We start from the raw sequence: 26686 nt of genomic DNA, 5'->3' as shown, positions 1-26686 counted from the left end.
TATTAGGTTGGGCATCCATTAAAATGTTGAGCATCCATTAAAATGGAAAATATTCTGTAGGCAATATGTGTTCTCTTTTTGGTATACCAAGTTATTGCAGTTTATTTATGCTTGTCTGAATAATGTTTGTATACAGTTCCTTTTAAGGATGTTTGGGTTGTGGATTTGATAGTAAAACGCTTTGTTAATGAACATTGTTTTTCAGAAACCTGGGTCTCTAATTTGCCATTGCTTCTTCTGCTAATGACAATATCCAGAAATTCCTTGTTCTCCTGTAAATTTTATTATTTTCTTGATGTGTTGATTGACTTCTCTAATAGCTTCTTTTTATTATGATGAAAGTATCATCTAAATAGCAGAACCATATTTTCACTTGTATGTGTGAAATTGTTACTGCTACTAGACATTGCATCATAGTCTTAGCTATGACTCCTAACACTGGTGATCCCATGAGTGTTTCCCTCTTTTGATATATTTGTTTTTTTTAAAAAAATAATTTTTATTTCCATTTTCCAACATCATATTTATGTACAAACTATTATCCATCATTAATCATTAATTTTTATTTATTACTAATTCAGGCCTGCCCGATTGCCACTTCCTTTCTTCACAACTTCCCTCTCTACCCTCTACTACTTTCCCATCCTTCATCTCCTTCACTTTACTACTTCCTCTCCTCCTTCTCCACTCCTCCCTTCTTCCACCCTATCTAACCTTCTTATTCCCCTCCTCCTTCTCTACTCTTTCCTACCTACTTTCTTTCTCCTTCTACTCCTCTCTCCTTTTCTTTCTGAAATGGCAGTCGAGCATCCCCAATATCATTTTAAATTTTAATTTCATATCTTCAAAAATTACTGTACATTAATAATCAATCCATGTATCATTTCCCCCCCCTTTTCCCCCCCCCCCAGACTTCCCAGAGCAAATACCGGGTATTATGACCAACAATCACAAGCTAAAGTATACAAAATATACATAACCTCCCACCTTTAAAAATTTGAAACTTTAGATCCCCTCACAATAAAAATAAAGAGATAGGAAAGAATAATAAAAAGAAAAAAAGAAAAGAAGCAATACCAACTTCACATATTACTTCTTCTTACAGTCTATTTTTAAAATTAATCCATCTTCTCAAATTTAATTTTTTTTCCACTTGTATATTCCTTCAAATTTCATAAATCCATTTCTCAAATTACAGTCCATCTTCTCGAACTCAAATTTTCATCACTTATATATTTCTTCAATTGCCGTAACATTTAATGTCCGTTCTTCTTACAGTCCATTTTAAAAATTACTGCATCTTCTAAAATTCAAATTTTTTTCACCCACTTGTATATTCCTTCAAATTTCATAAGTCCATTTCTTAAATTACAATCCAGCTTCTCAAATTCAAATTTTTATCACTTATATATTTCTTCAATTGTCATAACATTTAATATCCAATCTTCCAATGCTACTCCCAATCAAATATCATTTCGAATAAAATCTCTCAAATATAATATTTCCAGCTTAACTTCATAACTTTTACTATCTATAAATGTGTCAATTAAAACAAATAATCATTTAAACTACATCCACAATATAACAGTAAACAGTTAAAATCATTACATCCACATTATCTAAATTCATAAATTTCACTTTCCATCCTTCACAATTAAATAATATCATCCCATAGATTTATACCATACAAATAGCAAATAACAAAAATCCTATAATTTATATCCTAAACAAATCAATTCCAAAAATTAACCATAATCATCATATTCACATCTTAAACATTCCTCCCCTCTCCCATTCTATTTTCCATCATTTCCAAACCAATTAACTTAGCATCTAACAACAAAGGATTCCCACTCTTTAAAACTATCTCGCTTTTATAACTGAATTAAGAAAATACTTTCTGCCTCTAAAATTCACTGACAAACCCATTGGAACTTCCCATCTAAAATATATCTGATGTTTCTTAAACTCATCCACTAAAAAAGCAAATTCTCTTCTCTTTCTTAACATTTTAGGAGGAATTTCCTTCATCATTTTTATATCTTGTCCCAATATTTGAAATTTATTTTTATAAAAGGCTTGCAAAATTTCATACCTAACCTTTTTAGTTGTAAAATAAATAACCACATCCCTCGGTACTCTATTTTGTCTTGCCCACCAAGAATTAACATGATAAATTCTTTCAATATTAATCTCAAAATCTTCTGGCTCCACACCCTTTATCTGAGCAAAGGCTTGAGTAAAAATCTCTTTAAAATTTTCCTTCCTATTTTGCTTCAAACCCTTCACCCTTAGAGCATATTCCATTAATCTATATTGTAATATTACTCTTTCTTCATCTGCCCTATCTACCTTTGCCTGTATATCTTCCATCTTATTATCTAAGTTCCAATTGTTTTGATTCTTTTGAATTTCCTCTATTTTCCTTTGCAACTCTAAATTAGCTTTATTAATTTCTGCAAGATCATCTTCCATCTGAATACAAGAGCTTAATATTTGCGCAATTGCATCCTTTACCATTTTCATTTCCCTCTTCTGCTCTTCCACCACTTCCTTAAAATCCAACATCTCTTTCTCTATTTCATCAAATTTTTGATCTATTTCTAAAAAATGACTCTCCAAAAACTCCTGTAAAGAATTTCTTAATTCCTTTTTGATTTCTTCTTTTAATTTTGAATCTGAACTGAAGAAATTTCAAAGTTTTTAATGACTTTTGGTACTATTTGCTTAAAAGCCATTTTTTAAAAATATAACCTAATAACGGACCAAAAAAAAAAATTCAAAAAGAAAAATTCAAAAAACTTTTCTTCTAAATCACTATAATCCCAAAGAAGAAGAAAAAATATAAATCATAAAATTCTCGTTTCTTCCATTTAATCAGTATCTTCCTATATATCTTCTAATTCGACACTAGCTGTTAGTAAGCATTTCTTTAACTTTCGTTTCCAGTACACACATTCCACAAAACCACCATTTGCTTTCTTCTCTCCTATCTTCGCAGCAAATATATCCTCAGGGGCTTGCAGTCTTCTTACAAACAAGTGCTAGAACTCCAGTTTCTGCTCCGTCCACGTTACAATCCATCATAAATCAATTCCTGCCTTGGAAATTGGATGCAACGTTTTGTCTGCCATGAAAGGCAGATACCCTCCCCCAGCCAGGAGCTTATCAGGCTATGGAAGGAGAGCTCCCCGCAAGCCTCAGAAGCTTTTTCTGTGGCTATATTTAGGTGTCTCAACTTCAGCCTGAATGCTCATCTCTCCCTCTTTGCCCGAGGGAAGAGATTTCCAAGCTGTCGGACCAGATTTACGATGTCCTGACAGCTCTACAGACTAGGGAGTTAGCAGCCTAATCAAAGCTGCTTCTCAACGAGCAGAGCCATACCGGAAGTCCCTCTTTTGATATATTTGTTGAGCTAAAAGTAGGTGCCGAAATGAAGGTCAGTTTATGAGTTCCATGGATATTGATATTTAAATCTTGGTGAGCTCTGTTAGGCTGAAAGTGTTGTATAGTAGTGTTGCAATGGATTCTATTGCTAGTTCTGAATCTATGGATAGGAAGAGTGCTAGACATCATGTAAAAACCATAATTTCATCTTCTGTTCTTAGGTCTTTGATTTTCTGGAGGCACAATAGTGGTGAATTGATAGAGTATTTCCTCCTATCTATGAGAAGTCCAAGGTTTTTGGTGAGTTCATAGCTATATTGTATGATGGGGACCCTGATAGTGATATATTTGGACAAAATGGGTTTGTGGATTTTTAGGTACTTCATGGTAATGTTTGAGAGAAGATTGTGTTCTTGTTCACTTGAATGAAGTTCAATTACTTCCAGAAGCCTGATTTACTCCTCCCTGCATCTGGAACAGAGACAAACAGTCTAAAAGCCAGAAATATTTGATGTATGATTGCATCCTTTTAAACATTGGATATACAGATTCAATAGAACGGATTATAAATAGAATATAGGATTGAATATTTTTCACTAGGTAGGAAATTGATATGGATATATGGATGTCTGAATGGGACTGGTGTGTTTGGAGTGGACTCTATTTTTATAGTATTTGTAATAAACTTTAAAAATTATTACATTTGGAGATATTTTTCTTTAAGTCTTTTTATATTGCATTCTTGTATTTAAATTCTGCTTCAGTTATTTCGTACTGTGATAGTAGAGATTATAATGTGTTTCTGAAAGTGTACCTGGCTATCTTTGATTAAGGAAATTGTTTATAAATATTTGAGAGAAAATAAAATAACTAATGTTATTTAGCCTCATAATGAAAGATCTCCAGGAAGACATCCAAGTCCAGAGAACACCAAGAACCCAATCTGTCATTCCAAATGACAAAATAATTGCTTCTTTGCTTAAAAAAATACTTGACTGTTAAATCTTTTTTCTGAATCATCATATTTTCTGAGTGTTAATCTTTTCTCTAGATTTATGAATGGCTATAAAATTGAATACAAATATTGTCTCTAGCCTTAGTTTCACCTTCATTTGTTAAAACTCAAGGGGATTTCTCAATGGAAATAGAAATGCAATAAGAATTTTATATCCTTGTAAATTGCCTATAGTTATTACAGGCTCTGAATCAGTGAAAGATTTGAAGAATTTGTGGTACTTAAAATAATAATATGAAGGAGGAAGGTTCTCATTATATCCTGACACAAAAAAGTTACAATGGATTTTACAGGACGTAGATTTGATGTGTCCCTCTTCTTGTAATCTGTTACCTAATGGATAGTAATCCAAAGGAAGCATTTAATCTTTTTCCTTCCCTAGAAAAAAATGAGAAGATGTATTCCATCTTTTTAAACATTTCAAAAGCCAAATTTATACCCAGATAAACCAGTCTTTTTGGAGAGCAGGAGTTTTTTTCTTGGTGCTTTCTCCCAAATTAAATTAAATTCATTTCTATTTATATAAAAAGTGGAAAGAGGGGCAAATAACTAAGGCAGAATATCAGCAAATAGCCCGAGCCTGTAAAGATGAAGTGAAGAAAGCTAAGGCTCACAATGAACAAAGGCTAGCGACAAAAGTAAAAAATAACAAAAAAAGCTTCTTCCAACATGTTAAAAACAAGAAAAAAGTCAAGGAAACAATTGGCCCATTGCTGGGAGAAAGTGGCAAGAAGATGACAAGCAACAGGGAGAAAGCAGATCTACTTAACTCATATTTTGCATCTGTCTTTACACAAAAGGAAAAAACAATCCAACCTATCAAAAACAGCACTACAAAAAACAGATTAGAAACACAAGTTAAAATAGGGAAGAAAATGGTAAGTGAACACCTGTCTACCCTAGACGAGTTCAAATCACCAGGACCGGATGGATTACACCCCAAGGTTCTGAAGGAACTGGCAGACGTGATCTCAGAACCACTGAACTATATCTTTCAAAGATCCTGGAGCACAGGGAGCTGCCAGAGGACTGGAAAAGAGCTGATGTAGTTCCCATCTTCAAAAAGGAAAAAACAGATCCAGGAAACTACAGACCTATCAGTCTGACCTCAATACCGGGAAGATTCTAGAAAAGATAATCAAGCAACGAATCACCAAACACCTAGAAGCAAACAAAGTAATAACCAAAAGCCAACATGGGTTTGTCAAAAACAGATCATGCCAGACTAATCTTATCGCATTCTTTGACAAAATGACAAAATTAGTAGACCAGAGGAATGCTGTGGATATAATTTACTTGGACTTCAGTAAAGCATTTGATAAAGTAGACCATAACCTACTACTAGATAAAGTAGAAAAATGTGGGTTAGACAGCACCACCACCAGATGGATTCGTAACTGGCTGACCAACCGCACTCAACATGTAGTCCTCAACGGAACTACATTCACATGGAGAGAAGTATGCAGTGGAGTACCCCAAGGCTCTGTTTTAGGCCCAGTACTCTTCAACATCTTCATCGACGACTTGGACAAGGGGATAGATAGGGAACTCATCAAATTTGCAGATGACACCAAGCTGGCAGGAATAGCCAACACTCCAGAAGATAGGCTCAAGTTACAGAAAGATCTTGACAAACTTGAACATTGGGTGCTATCTAACAAAATGAAATTCAACAGTGAAAAAAATAAGATTCTACATTTAGGCAAAAAAAACAAAATGCACCAGTACCGTATATGTGGTACCTTGCTCAATAGTAGTACCTGTGAGAGGGATCTTGGAGTCCTAGTGGATAACCATTTAGATATGAGCCAGCAGTGTGCAGCAGCTGTTAAAAAAGCCAACACAGTTCTGGGCTGCATAAACAGAGGGATAGAATCAAGATCACGTGAAGTGTTAGTGCCACTTTATAATGCCTTGGTAAGGCCACACTTGGAATATTGCATCCAGTTTTGGTCGCCACGATGTAAAAAAGATGTTGAGACTCTAGAAAGAGTGCAGAGAAGAGCAACAAAGATGATTAGGGGACTGGAGGATAAAACATATGAAGAACGGTTGCAGGAACTGGGTATGTCTAGTTTAACAAAAAGAAGGACTAGGGGAGACATGATAGCTGTGTTCCAATATCTTAGGGACTGCCACAAAGAAGAGGGAGTCAGGCTGTTCACCAAAGCACCTGAGGGTAGAACAAGAAGCAATGGGTGGAAACTGGTCAAAGAAAGAAGCAACTTAGAACTAAGGAGAAATTTCCTGACAGTTAGAACAATTAATAAGTGGAACGACTTGCCTTCAGAAGTTGTGAATGCTCCAACACTGGAAATTTTTAAGAAAATGTTGGATAACCATCTGACTGAGATGGTGTAGGGTTTCCTGCCTGGGCAGGGGGTTGGACTAGAAGGCCTCCAAGGTCCCTTCCAACTCTGATGTTATGTTATGTTATTTCTGGAGCTGGTCTTTAAAAAAGTGTAAAAAAAATTAATCAGGTCAGAAATCCAATCCTAAAAGTATATGGCCTGCTCAACACTAGTTTTCATTTTGGTATCCTGTGAAATATATTATCTTAAAAAATATCATCCCTGAAACTCTAGTTTTCAGATCAGTTATGCAGATCACCTACTAATATTTATATTGACAGAATTATGTTCTCCTAAAATCAAGTCATGATTGGCTGCAATACATAATATATACTACCATATAAGTAAAATACTATTTTTAAAAAGCATATTATACCATTATTATTTTTATGGCATCACATAACTTCAATTCTTTTTAGTCTCAGATATATGATAATGGAATGTACAGTATAAGGTTTATTTCCATTTTACTTAAAAATAATTTCAGAGTGATATTTATGAGGTCATTTGTTTGTCTTTGAGGCTATTACATGAACTCTTGAATCTACATTTTTAAAAACCCTGTAGAATGAGAGCTACTAACTTCTCATGCATTAACAAATCAATCTCTTTGGCTTCTAATGAAGGTTTTGTTTAATTGTTACTCATTAGGTGTTTAATATACTTTAACATGTTTTTCGTTCCTAAGGTCTGGGAATTGGTAATATGTTCTATGTGTTTTATGAAGATGGAATCAAAGTGATACAACCAGTAGAGTGTGAATTCCAGAGACATATTAAGCCTAATGAAAAGCTCCTTGGATTTCAGGCAAGTATTCTTGAAATACAGTTATTAAGTTTCTATTTTTTCATCTCAATAATGAAATCTGCCGAACACTGAAGATGTTCTTTCAAAAAAGAATGAAAGACATTCTTCATTATCACTGTATTTTCATTATTTGTATCCAAAGAATCAGAACCATAGGAAAAACTACATTATTAATATGTGCATGCTTGTTTAGATTTAAATATCAATGAACAAATTTCACATACAATATTATTGTTGTTATTATTCAGAAAAAATACCCACGCATTTGGTGGAAATTTTACACAAATCAAAGAACACACTACATTCTACTTTTAACATGCAAGGATAAAATAGAGGGCGGAAAAATCACATATTGAAAAGTGCACTTTTAAATACAAATATTAAATATGGAAAGGATTTGCATAGTCCCTCTCAGATACAATGTGACTTACAAAGAGGAGACCACATCTTTCTCCTTCTGTGCTGGCCACTTTTTACATGATTGAGAGCTTTTTTAAAAGCATATTATACCATTATTATTTTTATGGCATCACATAACTTCAATTCTTTTTAGTCTCAGATATATGATAATGGAATGTACAGTATAAGGTTTATTTCCATTTTACTTAAAAATAATTTCAGAGTGATATTTATGAGGTCATTTGTTTGTCTTTGAGGCTATTACATGAACTCTTGAATCTACATTTTTAAAAACCCTGTAGAATGAGAGCTACTAACTTCTCATGCATTAACAAATCAATCTCTTTGGCTTCTAATGAAGGTTTTGTTTAATTGTTACTCATTAGGTGTTTAATATACTTTAACATGTTTTTCGTTCCTAAGGTCTGGGAATTGGTAATATGTTCTATGTGTTTTATGAAGATGGAATCAAAGTGATACAACCAGTAGAGTGTGAATTCCAGAGACATATTAAGCCTAATGAAAAGCTCCTTGGATTTCAGGCAAGTATTCTTGAAATACAGTTATTAAGTTTCTATTTTTTCATCTCAATAATGAAATCTGCCGAACACTGAAGATGTTCTTTCAAAAAAGAATGAAAGACATTCTTCATTATCACTGTATTTTCATTATTTGTATCCAAAGAATCAGAACCATAGGAAAAACTACATTATTAATATGTGCATGCTTGTTTAGATTTAAATATCAATGAACAAATTTCACATACAATATTATTGTTGTTATTATTCAGAAAAAATACCCACGCATTTGGTGGAAATTTTACACAAATCAAAGAACACACTACATTCTACTTTTAACATGCAAGGATAAAATAGAGGGCGGAAAAATCACATATTGAAAAGTGCACTTTTAAATACAAATATTAAATATGGAAAGGATTTGCATAGTCCCTCTCAGATACAATGTGACTTACAAAGAGGAGACCACATCTTTCTCCTTCTGTGCTGGCCACTTTTTACATGATTGAGAGCTTTTTAAAAAGCTGCATCACTGTTTGATTTGGTGGCAGCTGTGCCTCAGATAGCAAGTCCATACCAAGAGTGATGAGGACAGCCGAGAAGATTATAGGAAGCTCACTTCCTGTTATTCACGATACTGCTTATAAGCGCTATGTGCTTAGAGCTCAAAGCATTGATAGAGACCCCACATATCCACTTTGTGATCTGTTTCTGTTCTTCTCTGGGAGGAGGTTTTGAAGTATTTCTAGCAGGACTACCAGATTCTGTAACAGCTTTGCTCCCTATGCCATCTGCCTGGTAAACTCACAAGATTCATTTTTCTCGCCATGTACTTGTATACATCCGAACTAGACTGTATTGTTTCACTGTGTCATATAATATATGTGGGTATATGCATAATTTTGTATTTATTTATTTATTTTGTCATGTTTATGTAATGTGTATTGGAGGTAGTGACCCTTTGAGAGCTGTATGCAATGAAATTTCATTTTAATGTATGTCGATTAGTGTACATTCAAAGTGACATAAAGTTAGTCTAACTTCTAAGTCTAAGGCTTAGAAGAGTTTGCATCTGCTTTTAAGTCAAAGTTGCAAATTATTAATTAGATATTATGGTCTGATTCCTGGCTTGTTTGTACAAATCATAATTTCAACTATAATTTTTCATTCAGAAATTAAAATATCTAAAAAAAATGCACCACTTAAAAATTGAAAACTTTGCATTTCAAAATCATATACAGGAGTAAAAAAAGAGGGGAGGAATGGGAAGCCAAAGTGCTTGCATAGAAATTATTTATTCAAAAGAAATTTATATACTAGGAAATAGTTTATACAATTGTAAGCATATTTTAAAATTACCTTGTCGTCCTTCTCTTTTACATATGAATATATGTTTTTCTGAATAAATGCTGAATAATAGGGCAGTACTTGAAGAAGTCTATTACCATAAGGTTATGTAGTACTTCAGATTGATTTCAAAATGGTGCTTAAAGACTCATAGAAGCACAGGTGCTCAAATGCCTGCAACTTTTTAAAAGCAGCCTCATATTTTCAAGTGGTTGTTCTATGAATAGTGCTATTGTGCATTCCATAGAAAGACAAATCTGTGTTAAAGATTAGCAGTGTTCTGAAGTTCTTTACAGCACTACTTTGCAACCCATGGCAATAATGCCATGGGTTGCATTATTGCTATTAATAATAATAATAATAGCAATAGCACTTAGACTTATATACCACTTTACAGTGCTTTACAGCCCTCTCTAAGCGGTTTACAAAGTCAGCCTATTGCCCCCAACAATTTGGGTCTTCATTTTATCCACCTTGGAAGGATGGAAGGCTGAGTCAACCTTGAGCCTGGTAAGATTTGAACTGCCAAATTGCAGGCAGCCGGCAGTCAGTAGAAGTAGCCTGCAGTACTGCACTCTAAGCACTGCACCACCGTGGCTCAGTGTATAAACAAATAGGAATTTCTCATCTGTACATGTAGACAAATAGAAATTATTACAGGATGTCGTGTCCCACTCTTCCGCTGACGGCCGGGTCAGGGAAATCCGAATCAGGCGTGCCTCTGCAGCTCTGCCAAAGTCCTAGCAAAGTTCTCAAGGCAGGCAGGAGACCAGGAAGTGACTTCAGCAAGATAAGATAGACTTTGCCTGACTCAGAGAATGCCAGAAAGCAGATCCTTTATATAGGCCATGGGGTGTGGCTCCATGACTCAGCACTTATCCAGGCCTGCCCCTCCCTTCCTTTTGCTGACGCCGCCTATCAATTCTCCTGAAGCGAGGATCTCTCCAGGCTCCAGCTGTTGGTAATTCACATTCCTCAGGCTCACATGCTGTGGGGGAGGGGTCTAGTTGCTCCGTTTGCCTGGGCATGGAGCCAGGGCTGGGGGCTGGAGGCACGTCAGACCCTTCATCTTGCTCGGCCTGTCTGGGCATGGTGCCAGGGCTGGGGCCTGGAGGCATGCCAGGACATTCCTCAGCGTTCGGCAGGAGATAAGAGGGACCCGGCTGCAGGGAAAGCGGACGAGGCACAACACAGAATCTGTCTATGGAGATTCTCAGTCATCCTGGTCGTGGTTGACCCAAAGGTGCTTTTTTTCTTCAGCTTCTGAGCTGAAGAAACTTCTTGGATTCTCATTCAGCGAAATGTCTTCAAAGAAAAGCCACAAAGTCCAGTTGCCTCTTGAAAAAGCACCTTTGGGATATTACAGAAACTTAGAACAACATTCGAACAAAACTCAGTGCAGATAAAACTACAAAGTTACACTGTATGACCAAAATGTCTATATAAAATGACTTATTTTATACAGTTCCTATACAGGTAGTCCTCGACTTACAGCAGTTCATTTAGTGACCTTCTGAAGTTACAAAGGCACTGAAAAAAGGGGTGTATGACCATTTTTCACACTTATATTCATTGCAGCATCCTCATGTTCACATGCTAAATTCACATGCTATTCAATTGATTAGTATTATTTATGACAGTTACAATTTCCCGGGGTCATGTGATCACCTTGTTATGACTTTCTGACAAGTCAGTGGGGAAGCCAAATTCACTTAACATGTATGTTACCTACTTAACAACTGCAGTGATTCACTTAACAACTGTGGCAAGAAAGATCATCGAATGGAGCAAAACTCAGTTAAAAACTGCCTTGCTTAGCAACAAATATTTTGAGCTCAATTGTGTCATAAATCAAGAACTACCTATAATATGTAGTCAATGGTCAAATACAATCAAGCAATTAGGGAGACTGTACAGCAGAATAAACAATCAATTTGACATTTTTAAATGTTACTTAAAGAAGCAAGTCAGAATAGCTAGTAGCTAGGTACAACTGGAAGACACTACTATCTTTAGTAATTTGTTAATTAAAAGAAAGTTATGTGGACTAAACATAATAAAATAATTAATTCCATAATGGCTATGAGATTCTGTTGATCTTTTTAGTACTGGATGCATGCTAAATTATAATGACATTGCCAGCCAACATTAAAAATAAATACTTATAAGTTAGAATTTGATGGGACCAGAACAATGCAAAAACTAAATCCTATTTTGCCCTGAAAAATATTTTTAAATTATTTGCAGTTGCCTCTGGCTTTGGGATACATATAAATCTGATGCATCATTATAACAAATACTGAGTGAAGCTGAACCTTCTTTTTTATAACTAAGAAATAACCTTTGTTTAAGGAAGTGTCAAGAAGCGGTGATGTAATGACAATTAAAACTATTTAAAAAATAATGATTATTCACTAAAGCTGCATTACTATTACTATTAGTCTTTTCAGCGTTCCTATCACCCATTTCCTCCCACTTATGACTGCAACTTGTTGCTTGTATCCTTATGATTTATATTGATTGTTTCCTAGTATGATTTGATTGGTTATTTGTACCCTAGAACTATCATTAAGTGTTGTACCTTATGATTCTTGACAAATGTATGTTGTCTTTTTATGTACACTGAGAGTATATGCACCAAAGACAAATTCCTTGTGTGTCTAATCACACTTGGCCAATACAGAATTCTATTCTATTCTATTCTATTCTATTCTATTCTATTCTATTCTATTCTATTCTATTCTATTCTATTCCATGTAAAGAGGAAAGACGCTTTGAGGAAAAAAATCACTATTTTTTTTAAGGGAATAACAACTAGGGAAAATTGTTATATGACTACTAGAGAATTTTTTAAAAAATATGTGACAAAGGAGGTTTACCACTTTTTATTTTCCTGAATAAACCAACATAAACAGGGTTTTTTTCTGAGGGAAAAAGGCGATGATGTTAGCCTCTGAGGGATGTTTGAGGGTGAAGGCCTCCTTATGTAGATGCCGCAGCAGAGCAAAATTTTCATCTTAATAATGAATAACAAAATGTACATTGCAAATTGGCATAGCAAGCTGAGCTTCTTACACCCTATCATGTAAAGTCACAATGCATATATAACAGGGGCAAAATTTACATCATGATGCCGCAATGCTCATTTCATCATTTGGTTTCTTTGCCTTCCTATAGTACTGCCAGCCTTCAAAGTCATCCAGATTCTAAAATCAAAGTTACAATTACTAACACTATTTTCATCATACTGTCATTGTATTGTCATCATGACAGAATCTCGAAAGTTTGAATACACGTAGTTCTTGATTTAGAATCACAATTGAGCCCAACATTTCTGTTGCTAAGCGAAACATTTGTTAAGTGAATTTTGGCCCATTTTAGGACCTTCTTTGTCACAGTTGTTAGGTCCAATTTCATTTTAAATTGTATTTTATCTAATTCCAATTTAAATTGTTTTTATCAGATTTTAGTAATAATGTGTGTTTGGAACTCTGCCCTTTGATATGGCCCAAGGGTTAATCAATAAAGTAAACTCAAAGTAAACTCAAACTGAACAGTTGTTAAGTCAATCATTGAAGATGTTAAGTTAGTAACACAGTTAAGTGAATTTGGCTTCCCCTTTGACTTTCCTTGTAAGAAAGTTGCAAAGGCGATCCTAGGACACTACAGCTATCATTAATATGAGTCAGTTGCCAAGCATCTGAATTTTGATCATGTGACCATGGGAATTCTGCAATGGTCATAAGTGTGGCCATAAGTCACTTTTTTCAGGGCCACTGTAACTTTGAATGGTCACTAAATGAGCTGTTATATGTTGAGGACTACCCATATATTCTTCCTATATGTTTGTGAGAACCAGGGAGAATCATGTCTGAGATGCTTTCTTAAGCATCTTCCTGCTTTCGACTCAGATTGTTTTGACTACTGTCTTGCATCTCATCCTTCTATAGTCTGTTATAGATACCCAGGGCCCCATGAAAGAAAAGATATATATGTAGATACACAGCAGCACGTTACAACAAGTGATCAGAGAAAAAATTCACTTCTCTCCTTGACACAACAAGGTGATTTTTGCAAGATTTTGATGGCATTCTAATCTCTAAAAATGGTCTTCTATGTTTCAGCTTTAACTAGGGTTTTTGTTTTTTTGTTTTGTTTTTTGTTAATTAGTTCTAACCTCACTACAGTACTGTATTCTCTTTGGAATCGTTCACAGCTTCAATCTGTTCCTTCAAAATGCACTAATCATATAAAACTAGTATTTGGTGACATCCCTGCAGAGCCATCTTGCTTGCGATAAATTTTTTAAAGGTGATAAATTTTTAAAGGTGATCTTTCATATTCTCTTGAAACACTTTCTGTTTCTGGTAGATGCTAAAAAGAAAATATGTAAATATTTTTTCATATTGAAGAACTTCACTGTTCAAAGGCTACAATTCATATCACTTTTTCCCAATCAAGTTCAGAGAATATTCATCACACAGCATAAGTTTTGTTGTTCATATTTTAACATAACTTGCAGTCTCTGATATTGCCCAATAATATTTCTGCCTCCTAAATCTTGATGTCAGGCTTATATTTCTGAATAAGGTAAATGACAAGTTCACAAAAGTTTGTCAAGTGATTATAATCACAGAAAAAAATAATATATAGAAAAATGATGCACTGCTGTATAGATAATATAGACAAATGATGCACTGCTCCTATATGAAAAGTGCTTGGTATAATGTCAACAAGACACAGTATTTTATTTTTACTGTCACAAAGATTGATATAGACACTTCATTCCCCGTTAACACAATCAATTCATTATGATCAGTAGGAGAATGATTTTTTTTTATTTCTTTGCCCTTTCATAGGCTGCTGAAGAAATTGATAAAAATGGATGATGAGATCTATAGTTCTAAGCTAAATTTCTCTCTGGCACAATCCCAGAATCTGGCTGTTATACATGAAATGTGAAATAATGGAAATGCTATTCCGAAGGGAATTTTCAGTCATGACACCTGCTCTTTTGGAATAGCGTTCTCCCAGAGAGTTGGATTGCCCTGACCCTGTAAGTCTTCAAATGAGCTCTAAAATCATGGTTCCCCAAATTTTAGCATGTCAAGGTCTGCCAATTTGGTATGTTCCCCACCCCACCCACGCACCCATTATGTTTTAAAATATTTTTTAGATATTGTATCTGTTGGAATGACACCCAAAATCAGTGCTGAGTTCAGTGGCCTTACAATTCAAATCAATAAGTAAATACAAATAATGTCATATTAAATAAATAAATAGTTAATCTACAGGACATATTCTATAATGTAAAATTATTTCTAACAAATAGTTGTTATTTTGAAATGATTTTATATTTAATGCCAACCTTTTCTTTATGTACAGACCTTTATAAGTGGAATTAGGAAATTTATTTTCATTTTATGTTCACATGTGATGATTCAGATTGTCTCCTCACGTTACATCAGAAAAAAAACTGTCAAAAATGGAGTCTACAAAATTCTAGAATCCACTATAAATTGTATCTCTTAAAATATTCCGTATGACGGGTATCAGTTTTTTCTTCTATTGTATGCCAAGGAAGTTCCTGTGAACGGGAATAAGATAGTTGCTCAACAACTCATCAGTGCCTGCTGCTTTTTCTTCACTTGAAGTCATAATCTTTGATAGCTCATAAGTATTGCTTCAGAAGTCTGCTAGGATGCATCAAACAGAAGCCGTTATGTTAGGAATAAATATCATATGTATGCTAAAATATTTTTTGATGAGCTTTCCCTAAGAATATCATACAGAGAAATACAGATGCATGTGCCGCAATTCTATTTTTTAAAAAAATATAGAGAGACATGATATATAGAGAGAGACTTGTAAAAAAAACCTACTGTAAAATATTACATTATTTAACATAATAGTGTTTTTTTATTAGTATTGAAATATTAAAATTGTTTCTCCTAATATTTGGTAGCTGGTTTATAATGTGTTGTTAGGAATGTGATATTTATTAGTGATCAGAATAATACACAGTGTAAATCCCTTGAGCACAAACTAAAATGATGTTTAGAAGCATGCAATGATGTTCATGGAATATTTTGCAATTACCTTAAATTATCCTAAAATTATGAATTCCAAAATATATTTTGTTTCCAATAAATAATTACACACATACATACTGTACATACAGACAGACAGTCATACATATGTATTTGGATCCAATGCTGATATATGAATAATTAGGCAGTAACTTCCTCTCCATATTAGTAATTCTTTATTTTATTTATTTTTATTTATTTATTTTGTCACAACAATATATGTAACTATCATACAGAAAGGTTATATAGTATATAAAGGTATAAGCCTTTATATAAAGGTATAAGCCTTCCTATATATATATAGGAAGAAGAAAAGAAAAACAATAGGACAGGAATGGTAGGCACGTTTGTGCGCTTATGCACGCCCCTTATGGTCCTTTTAGGAATGGGGTGAGGTCAATAGTAGAGAGTTTTTGGTTAAAGCTTTTAGGATTATGAGAAGAGACCAGAGTCAGGTAAAGTATTCCAAGCACTGATGATTCTGTTACAGAAGTCATATTTTCTGCAATCTAGATTAAAGCGGTTGACATTAAGTTTAAATCTATTGGTTGCTCTTGTATTATTGCAATTAAAGCTGAAGTAGTCTTTGACAGGAAGGACATTACAATAGATGATTCTATGAGTTAAACTTAGGTCTTGTCGAAGGCGACGGAGTTCCAAGTTTTCCAAGCCCAGGATTTCAAGTCTAGTGGGATAAGGTATTTTGTTGTTTACAGAGGAATGGAGAACTCTTCTTGTAAAATATTTCTGGACACGTTCAATTGTATTGATGTCAGAGATATGGTGAGGGTTCCAAACAGGTGAGCTGTATTCTAGAATTGGTCTAGCAAATGTTTTATATGCTCTGGTTAGTAGTGTAGTGTTTTTGGAAAAGAAGCTACGCAAGATTAGGTTTACAACTCTTAGAGCCTTTTTTGCTATGTATTTGCAGTGGGCTTTGGCACTTAGATCATTTGACATGAAAACTCCAAGGTCTTTAACGGGATGGGAGTCATCTGTGAGGTAATGTCCATCAAGCCAGTACTTAGTGTTTGGGTTCTTTTTTCCTATATGTAAGACTGAGCATTTGCTGATTGAGATTTGGAGTTGCCAAGTTTTAGACCAAGCGGTTAGATGATCAAGGTCTTTTTGAATGATAGATGTATTATCAGTGGTGTTAAATAGTTTGACATCGTCAGCAAAGAGAACACAATTACTTGAGATATGGTCACAAAGATCATTAATGTATAGTATGAAGAGTGTTGGTCCAAGGACGCTGCCTTGAGGAACGCCACTCTTGACAGGAACAGGATTTGATAGAGCATTGCCAATTTTGACCACTTGTTGTCTGTTAGACAGAAAAGCAGATATCCATTTGTGAAGGGGTCCTGAAATGCCGTAGGATTTTAGTTTTAGGAGAAGTTTATCGTGTACTACTGAGTCAAAAGCTTTGCAGAAGTCTATGTAGATTGCATCTATTGTTTTGCCTTGATCAAAATTTGTAGTCCATATGTTTTTACAGTGGAGAAGTTGTAAGTTGCATGATAATTTTTTCCTGAAACCAAATTGTTTATTGGAGAGTAGGTTGTTTGCTTATAAGTGTGAGGTAATGGATTGGTTGATGATTGATTCCATGACTTTGCAGGTGACGCAGCATAGAGAGATTGGTCTGTAATTTTCGACTAAGTTGGGGTCTCCTTTTTTGAAGATAGGGATGACTGTGGCCAGTGACCAAAGTTTGGGAAGGGAACTGGTAGTGAAAGCTTTATCAAAGATTATGCTTAGGGGTTCTGCTATATTAGTGGAAAGTTTTTTTAAGAAGTATGCACATAGTCCATTGGGTCCAATAGATAGCGATGGTTTTATGTTATGAAGAGCTTTTCCAACATTTTCTTCTGTGAAGTCTATATGAGTTAAGTCATCATGTTCATCATGTTCATCATGTTCGTTGCTGGTACGTTTGTGGAATGTCGGATTCAATTTACACAATTAGGGAAATGAAAAAATAGAGGGTTTTTTTAAAAAAATCTTGTGTATATATACAAGTCAAGACTATCAATATTATCCTTCACTTTAAAAAAAGTGGTTCCTGCTACTACAGGAATGGAATATATAACTTCAAGATATTCTCAGCATTACTTGTGCAAATACAATAAACATGACTAAACATTTGGTAATATGTCAATGGAGATTCTCAGTCATCCAGGTCATGGTTGTCCCAAAGGTGCTTTGTTTTCAAGAGCCAACTGGACTTTCTGGTTTTTCTTTGAAGACGTTTCACTTCTTATCCAAGAAGCAGAAGCTTCTTGGATGAGAAGCGAAATGTCTTCAAAGAAAAACCAGAAGGTCCAGTTGCCTCTTGAAAAAAACGCACCTTTGGGACGATTTGGTAACATGTATTCTCCCATCTCATAATATTGTAATAATGCAGTTTATCCTGCTTGCCCTGGTCCAAGGACAGCCCCAAAATGAACCTGTCCTTAAGACTGCCATAAAAGCTAATTATGGGCATCTTTTCTTGTCTTGGTTGTAGAGAGTGTGGTGGCATGGCAGCTTCCCTGGTACCTGGATGAAGCTGTCTATCTGGACCCGTTCCAGTCTGGCTTCCGGTCCAGATATAGCACTGAGACAGCTTTGGTCGCGTTGGTGGATGACCTCTAGAGGGCCAGGGATAGGGGTTGTTCCTCTGCCCTGGTCCTGTTAGATCTCTCAGCGGCTTTTGATACCATCGACCATGGTATCCTGCTGCACAGGTTGGAGAGTTTGGGAGTGGGAGGCACCGTTTATCGGTGGTTCTCCTCCTATCTCTCTGACCGGTCACAATGGTGTTGACAGGAGGGCAGAGATCGACTGCGAGGCCCCTCACTTGTGGGGTGCCTCAGGGGTCGATTCTCTCACCTCTCCTGTTCAACATCTATATGAAGCCGTTGGGCGAGGTCATCAGTGGCTTTGGGGTGAGTTACCAGCTGTACGCTGATGACACTCAGCTGTACTTTTCCACCCCGGGCCACCCCAACGAAGCTGTTGAAGTGCTGTCCCGGTGCCTGGAAGCTGTACGGGTCTGGATGGGGAGAAACAGACTCAGGCTCAATCCATCCAAGACGGAGTGGCTGTGGATGCCGGCACCCCAGTACAGTCAGCTGCAACCACAGCTGACTGTCGGGGGCGAGTCACTGGCCCCATCAGAAAGGATGCGCAACTTGGGCGTTCTCCTGGATGGACGGCTGTTGTTTGAAGATCATTTGGCGGCTGTCTCCAGGAGAGCTTTTTACCAGGTTTGCCTGGTTCGCCAGTTGCGCCCCTTTCTTGACCGGGATGCCTTATGCACGGTCACTCACGCTTTAGTCACTTCCCGTCTGGATTATTGTAATGCTCTCTACATGGGGCTACCCCTGAAGTGCACTCGGAGGCTTCAGTTAGTCCAGAATGCAGCTGCACGGGTGATCGAGGGAGCCACACGTTGCTCCCAGGTAACACCGCTCCTGCGCAGTTTGCACTGGCTACCTGTGGTCTTTCGGGTGCACTTCAAGGTGTTGGTTACCACCTTTAAAGCGCTCCATGGCTTAGGGCCCGGGTACTTATGGGACCGCCTGCTGTTACCCTATGCCTCCCACCGACCCGTACGCTCACACAGAGAGGGTCTTCTCAGGGTGCCGTCCACCAAGCAATGTCGGCTGGCGGCCCCCAGGGGAAGGGCCTTCTCTCTAGGAGCACCTACCCTCTGGAACGAACTTCCCCCTGGTTTGCATCAACTACCTGACCTTCGGACCTTTCGCCGTGAGTCCCTAGGGAGATAGGGCGGTATATAAATATGAAAAATAAAATAAATAAATAAATAAATTGAAAACGTATTTGTTCATCCAAGTGGGACTGGCTTAATTTTTAACTTTTAATTTTTAAACTCTGAAATCTGAATTTTAATAATTTTAAATTGGGGTACTGCGTTTTATTGGGGTCAATTGGACAGTTTTACATTTAAACTTTTAAATTTTTTGGCCGTTATATAATATGTTATTTTAATTTGTTGTTTTAATATTGTAGATTGTATATTTTTAATTTGGCTGTACACCGCCCTGAGTCCTTCGGGAGAAGGGCGGTATAAAAGTCTAAATAATAAATAAATAAAATAAATAAATAATAAATAAATCTGTGTCAAGATTAATGTTTCCCAACCTTTGCTAGTACACATGATGCTGTGTTGTCTCCTTGATATTAATGTAGTTAAAGTATGTGCTACTTACTGTTAATATGGGCACAGTCTGTCCCTTCAGGTTGCTGGTGTCTATGTCTATTTCATCCTGGGCTGCTTGAACAGTGAAGCACTGGGCATTAGGGGCGGGGGTTGTTCTTTTTAAAGCCAGTGAACTGATAAAATCTGACTTTTTAAATTACCCTGACAGTAATCTCTGAAAAAATAGAAAAATGACAGAGGTACAAGAGTCTGACTATGATTAGTAAGAAAAATGGAAGTAAGAAAAATGGAATGATTAGTAAGAAAAATGGAAGTTTCAAGGAGAGAGAGTTGCAAATGTTTATGTTGTTGTTTTTGAATGGGCCAATACAGCAAACAGACCCCAAATCATAAAACAATCATAAAACGGAGGAAGAAAATGCCATCCCTTTGTCTTTCCAGTAATTATACTTCCCATTTTTAATATAATCAAATTTTGCCAGTATTGTTTTGGCTTGTTAAAATGCTTGTAATAGATTTTGCAAAGCCAAATGCCCAGGAAAGGTATTTTGATTGAACAAAGACTGGGATGCACTTGGCAAGTGTTTGCCTGTTTCTCCTTTTAGCTCAGCTGACCAACATAATGGTGAAATTAATCCATCAGCCCACTTGCAGACTTGTGAAAAACTCACTGTGAGCAAGAAGTTAATTTACAGATCAGCTTGCATTAGAACTATAAGTCTTCCAAAGTCCTTTCCAATATTATGATTTTATAATTGCTGGATGTTGTTTATCCATGCAAATAGAAATTACTTTCCCCTAAAGATCCATTCACAGAAATCGGTATTTGGTTTCTTGCCATGAGCAGGTTGCAAAAGAAGGCAGGAAAAATTCATTAATCATGGGCTTCAGTGGCCACTGTTGGGACTGAGTGTCCAGCCAGAATCTGCCAAACTTGAAAACTGGACAGTGATTTCTTAAACCAGCTTAATTTCTAGTTGAAGGCTGCCACATGGAACATCTGTGTCATCTTTCAGAAAACACATTAATGTCAAAAAAATAAATTCAGTCATAATATCTAACGGAACTCCTATTCATTTCTGGGGATTTACCTAAATATAATATTGTTTTAAATCGAATGTATTGAAATTATTACTATTCTTTAAGCTGTAACATTTTTATTTAGAGCTATGACATCATAACTTTGTTTATTCAAGTAAGTGAAATATAAATTAGATTAAAATGTGTTGGTACAACATCAGATGTATTCCTGGAGTATAAGAAACTTCTTGGAATTTAGTAGTCCATTTTTAATATAATCAAATTTTGCCTGTTTTGATTAGCAAATGCTTCCAGTATCTTTCACATCTTGTAATCTGAAAACATATATAACTATGAGTATATTTGAGTATATCTAAAATCTTTTATCTCATCTATTGATCTAAAAAGAAACATGATTTAACAAATATTTTACAAGTAATTACAAAAAAAAACTAGATTGTTTAAGGAGGGGCACATCCTGATGCAGGTGCATGAAACAATTTTGTACTGAAAGTAAAATAATGGCTGAATTTCATTTTATTTTGTTGCAGATATGGATTGCAGATATGCAGATATGCATTTTTCCCCATATCTCCTTCAAAATGCTTGCTTTCTAAACAAAATGCTTGCTTTCCTTTCCTGCCACTCACCTAAAATTTTATCTTAATTTTAGGATGAAGTTTGTCCAAAAACTGATGGGGATGAAGTCCAGCAATGCATTTGGGCATCAGCTGCTAATGTCAAGGATAAATTCATATATGTAACTCAGCCGACTTTGGACAGAGTGCTAATTGTTGATGTACAATCTCAAAAAGTTGTGCAGGTAAATTATCTTATTGTATAGTAATTAACTAATTTAAAATGGCCATATTTGAAAATATATATATTTTTCAGAAAGCAGTACTAGCATTCAAAATATTATTCAGATAATGCACCACCTCATATTCAGAAAAATAAGCACAGGTCTCCTCACAAATGCTTACCTCAGCTATTGCCTTTCAGATGTTTGGGACTCTGAATTTCCAGCCGGTATAAATATTTCTGAGAGCTGTAGATTAAAACATTTAAAGGTTGGAATATAAAAGTTGTTTTATATTATATTATACCTTGGAGATATCTCCAAGTACCAGATTTAAATGGAGATATCTCTGAGTAAATCTGTGGCTCTTTTTCATGCAAAGCTTGTATTCTGTGACAAGGGACCCTAACCCATGGGCCACGTACCATACCGGTCCATGGCCTGTTAGAAACCGGGCTGCATATTTGGAGGTGAGCAAAACTTCATCTGTATTTGCAGCCATTCCCCAGTGCTAGTATCACCACTTCAGTTCCACTTTAGATCATCAGTTATCAGATTCTCACAGAAGCATGAAGTTTACTGTAAACTGCCCATGTGAGGGATTTAGGCCAGTGATGGTGAACCTTTTCAGCATCATGCATGTATGGTCGTCAGAACCACACTCCAGAAAAGCCGAACTTCCGGGTTCTAGAATGCTCGATGATCAGCAAACTGGAGCGCATGTGCAGGCTGGTTTTCGGCACTGCAGCACACGTGAAGGACAGCTGATCGTCATGTGTGCATGTGTGCCAGAAACCTGGAAGACAAACAGGCAAGGCCACGCATGCCAGGTGACATGGCTTTGTGTGCCACTTTGGGCACATGTGCCATAGATTCGCCATCATGGATCTAGGTTGTGCACTCCCTCTCACTCCCTCTAATCCCTGGAAAATTAGTTTTCCATGAAACCACACCCTGGTGTGAAAAGGGTTGGGGACTGCTACTCTATGACTAAGCAGTGGTCACTGTGTCAGGCTTAACCTGGTCTGTGAAATTCCAGAGAGCTTTTACTACTACACTGTCATAAGGCTTCCAATAAGACCTGTGAAGTGCAATTTTTCAGAGTTAAACCCATTTAATGTATTGTATTGTGTATTGTACTGATATTCTTTTCTGTCAAGAGTGGTTAATAGTCTCCTGTAAAATACCTGCAAGTATTTATTGTGAGTGACAAGACAATTTGTCTTCATTGATTATTGATTTGATTTATATTAGGTAAAATAGGAGTTTAAAATAAAGAACATTAAATTTGCTTTTGTCATGCCTATTAGGAATCTGGAATTGTACTTATAGGTCAGGTTTTAATTCCAGCAGCCAACTATGATTAGATTGTCAATTTTTTACTCAGTCCTAAAACACGTGTTTTTTTTTTAAAAAAATCACTCCTCTTATTTTATAACAAAATCAATTTAATGCAGTTTACCAGCCATATATTGTATCTTATTGCATACTTTTGGACACTTCCATTCTTTTAATCCCTCCATTCTTCTAGCGGAAGTATTTAAAAAATCCTGATAAGGGATTGCATATTGCATAGATATTATGCATGCTTAACAAACAAACATGTACAAATTAGTTGTGACAAAAATAATAACAAAAAATGTGTTCATATGCTTTGACAAATCCATGTAACTGGGACATGATTCAGGTATAAGAATAATAAATAAGCTTCTTTATCAATTGCCTTTATGTGATTAAAGGGGAGATAATGAGTTAAAGCACATTTATATAAGACACCAATCTATATATGTTTTCCTTGGGCCACTGGGAACAGATGAATATTTTTTAATGATGAAACAATTTCATTTTTAAAAAGTAGGCAAACTTGATTTCCCGTTCAGTATTAAAACTAATTTTATTTTGTGATTATGGTAAGATATTCAGTTTGAATGTGTGTGTGAAATATATATATTTCACATTTGGAAAAATTTTATGCAGTATAAATACTTTTCTGTATTACTACTTTGAATATGTGCATTTTGGGGAATGTTATTTTTTTTTGTTGGTGAAATGCATCATAAAATTTGGAAAACATACACATATCAAAATGCAATTATGGCCTGACTGATGCATTGCTATAGAATTCAGTTTGCATTACATTAATTTTAAATTTAATTACCATGCCATACTTGGTGTAAATCTTACTGAATTAAGTGTAGCTTATATGTACAGATATAGATATTAATTGTGGATTAAGGAGAAAATATTAACTTCAATTTATGTAACTTTATCCTCAATCAACACTCCAACATTTATTCTCAGTTATTTTTGAAATTCACATCTGTATTAAAGCAACACCCTCAGTTTCATAGAAAAGTCAACTCATCTGCTTACTTATAGCATGATAACCATCATACAAGTTTGTTACTGAAAATGCTTTGCAAAACTGTGCAATGTCTATCCCACTCGATAGACCAGATAAGAAAAGCACGAGAAAGCCTAAACTACTTTCTGATTGTTACAGTAACAAAATCTTGCAAGTCTGACTGCGTGACAATACTCTTCATCCTGCACTCCCTTCTTATATTCAGTGAATTAGGGAGGAACCTGACTGATCTGCTTTCAAATATTATTTTGATTTTCAGGGATTTAAAAATGCTTTAGTCCCTTTGTCTACAGATCCTTCGTATCTTTATAAAAATCATGTTTTTTATGAATGTACTCTACAGCAGCATTCACCAACCTTTCAGGGTTGGCCCAGCATCAAGGGAAGGGGGCAATGGTGGGTTTCAAATTTTTTTACTACCAGTTCTGTGGGCATGACTTGGTGGGCATGGCATGGCTTGGTGGACGTGGCTTGGTAGGCGTGACAGGGAAAGGATACTGTAAAATCTCCATTTCCACCTGATCAGCTGGGACTCGGGAGGCATCGAATAGATGGGGGCAGGGCCAGTCATAATTTTTACTACCGGTTCTCCGAACTACTCAAAATTTCCACTACCGATTCTCCAGAACTGGTCAGAACTTGCTAAAACCTACCTCTGAAAGTGGGGAAGAGAGACCTCTTGCATGATTAGGATTGTGCATGCAGCAGCTTGGTTGCAAATAGGGAACCACTGCTCTACAGTACATTAGGTAAATGCATACACACACACACACAAAGCAAGCTTTAGTATGAAATAAATTGGGCACAACAAATTGCTGGAGGCTTTCAAAATTCTCTATCTGATTTGTGCGCCCGAGATACTGTGTAGGCAAATCTCCCAGGAAAGGACAAAATTATCCATCAATTTCTCATGGGCAACCTCTTCCCTAACACCAACAATAGTTAAGCTCAAGGGAGAATTTAAAAGGGAAGAATCTCCTTAATGAGCTACTCCCTTAGGATTTTTAAATTTTTAAATTTTTTAAATTATCGGCCGTTTATTAATAGTTTCTTTTAATTTCTTTTAATTGTATATATTCTGTATTTTATTCCGGCTGTACACCGCCCTGAGTCCTTCAGGAGAAGGGCGGTATAAAAATCTAATAAAATAAAATAAATAAATAAAATAAATTAATAAAAACATGGGAAAGCGGAGAGACTATGCAGGAGATAACAGTGTATTTAAAACTGGACATTCATGTAAATTCTTTGCCATTTCACTAATGCTAATGAAATGTCAGAATACCACACTCTACCCATTCTCCTTTGACATAATTTCTAAAGCATCCTATTACAAATTATTTTTTTTAAAAAAATTAAGATATTTTTCTGCTTAGAACCAATTTAGACTATGACAGTAATGGATTAAAAAATATAAATTTGCATTTGCAGTAGAAAATATAAACAACTATAAAGCATTCAATATAAAAATTCAGAACTGTACATATTGTTCGGTCTTTAATTCATCATATAAGTTCTGCATTTTGTGCATTTAGATAAATAAATGCATTTCATGCATGTTCATGAGATACATACATTTATGGACAATTTATTTATATAATGTATTAAACACAGAAACCAATTACAAATCTTTAAAAGTACTATAATTAGATAAGTTTAAGATTTAGAAATTTTAATCCATGACAAAAGAAAACCAATTACATCCATCCAGAAAAATGTTTTCAACATTTTGCTATAGGGGAAAAAAAAAATCATTTTAGCACTTTGTATTGAAACACAAATAGGGATCTAAAAATGGCACATTTTAAAATATACGTTACTGTAATTTTTCTTCAGACAATATTTTAACTGCATAAATATGCATAAAATATTTAATAAGTAGCTGTCTTCCTCATAAAAAGGAAACAGAAAAAAAATGAATCAGATTAAGTGTCCAGGAAAGCTTTGCCTTTATCAAAGTTTCCAGTACTCAGTTTTTTAAAATATATTTTTTCTTTATAACATCACAAATATAATACACATTTAGATATAGGGAGTTTTAATAATTTTTAATGTGACAGGTTAGCATTTTGATTACTATTAGTTCTTATAAAAAAGTTCTAAAGTTAAAGTATCACACAACATACAACAATATGCTTATTTTTTAAAAAAATTATAAGAGGAATCAGATAATTCTAGTGCATGTAATATGTAAGTATAAATAATATGCATTGTTTCTACTTTGTGACATTCAACCCAAAAAAGGCTTTGAAATTTGAAGTGCAGAAAAATCTGTATTAGAATATTTATCATTATAACAGTCTAACATTTATTGCAGTTCACACTAGTTGTGCTCACAGCTTGAGCCACCTGAATGGCTCACTATATATATACATGCAGTTTTCAGAGGCAGAGACATTTTTAAAAAAATAGAATTAT

The 26686-nt window shown here is 35.3% G+C and overlaps 1 protein-coding gene across 1 annotated transcript in view; it reads left to right on the top strand.

Annotated features, from left to right (window-relative positions):
• FSTL5 (follistatin like 5) overlaps positions 1-26686 on the top strand; it is a 473869-nt gene that overhangs the window by 415382 nt on the left and 31801 nt on the right. Inside the window, exons 12-13 of the mRNA XM_058193148.1 lie at positions 7442-7560; positions 21778-21927. Coding sequence (XP_058049131.1) covers positions 7442-7560; positions 21778-21927 — 269 coding nt within the window. The remainder of the gene's footprint in view (positions 1-7441; positions 7561-21777; positions 21928-26686) is intronic.

Source organism: Ahaetulla prasina, chromosome 8 (genome assembly GCF_028640845.1).
Source record: "Ahaetulla prasina isolate Xishuangbanna chromosome 8, ASM2864084v1, whole genome shotgun sequence".
Lineage (NCBI taxonomy): Eukaryota > Metazoa > Chordata > Lepidosauria > Squamata > Colubridae > Ahaetulla > Ahaetulla prasina.
The sequence above is the reverse complement of the archived record's forward strand: the minus strand, read 5'-3'. Positions and strand labels throughout refer to the sequence as shown.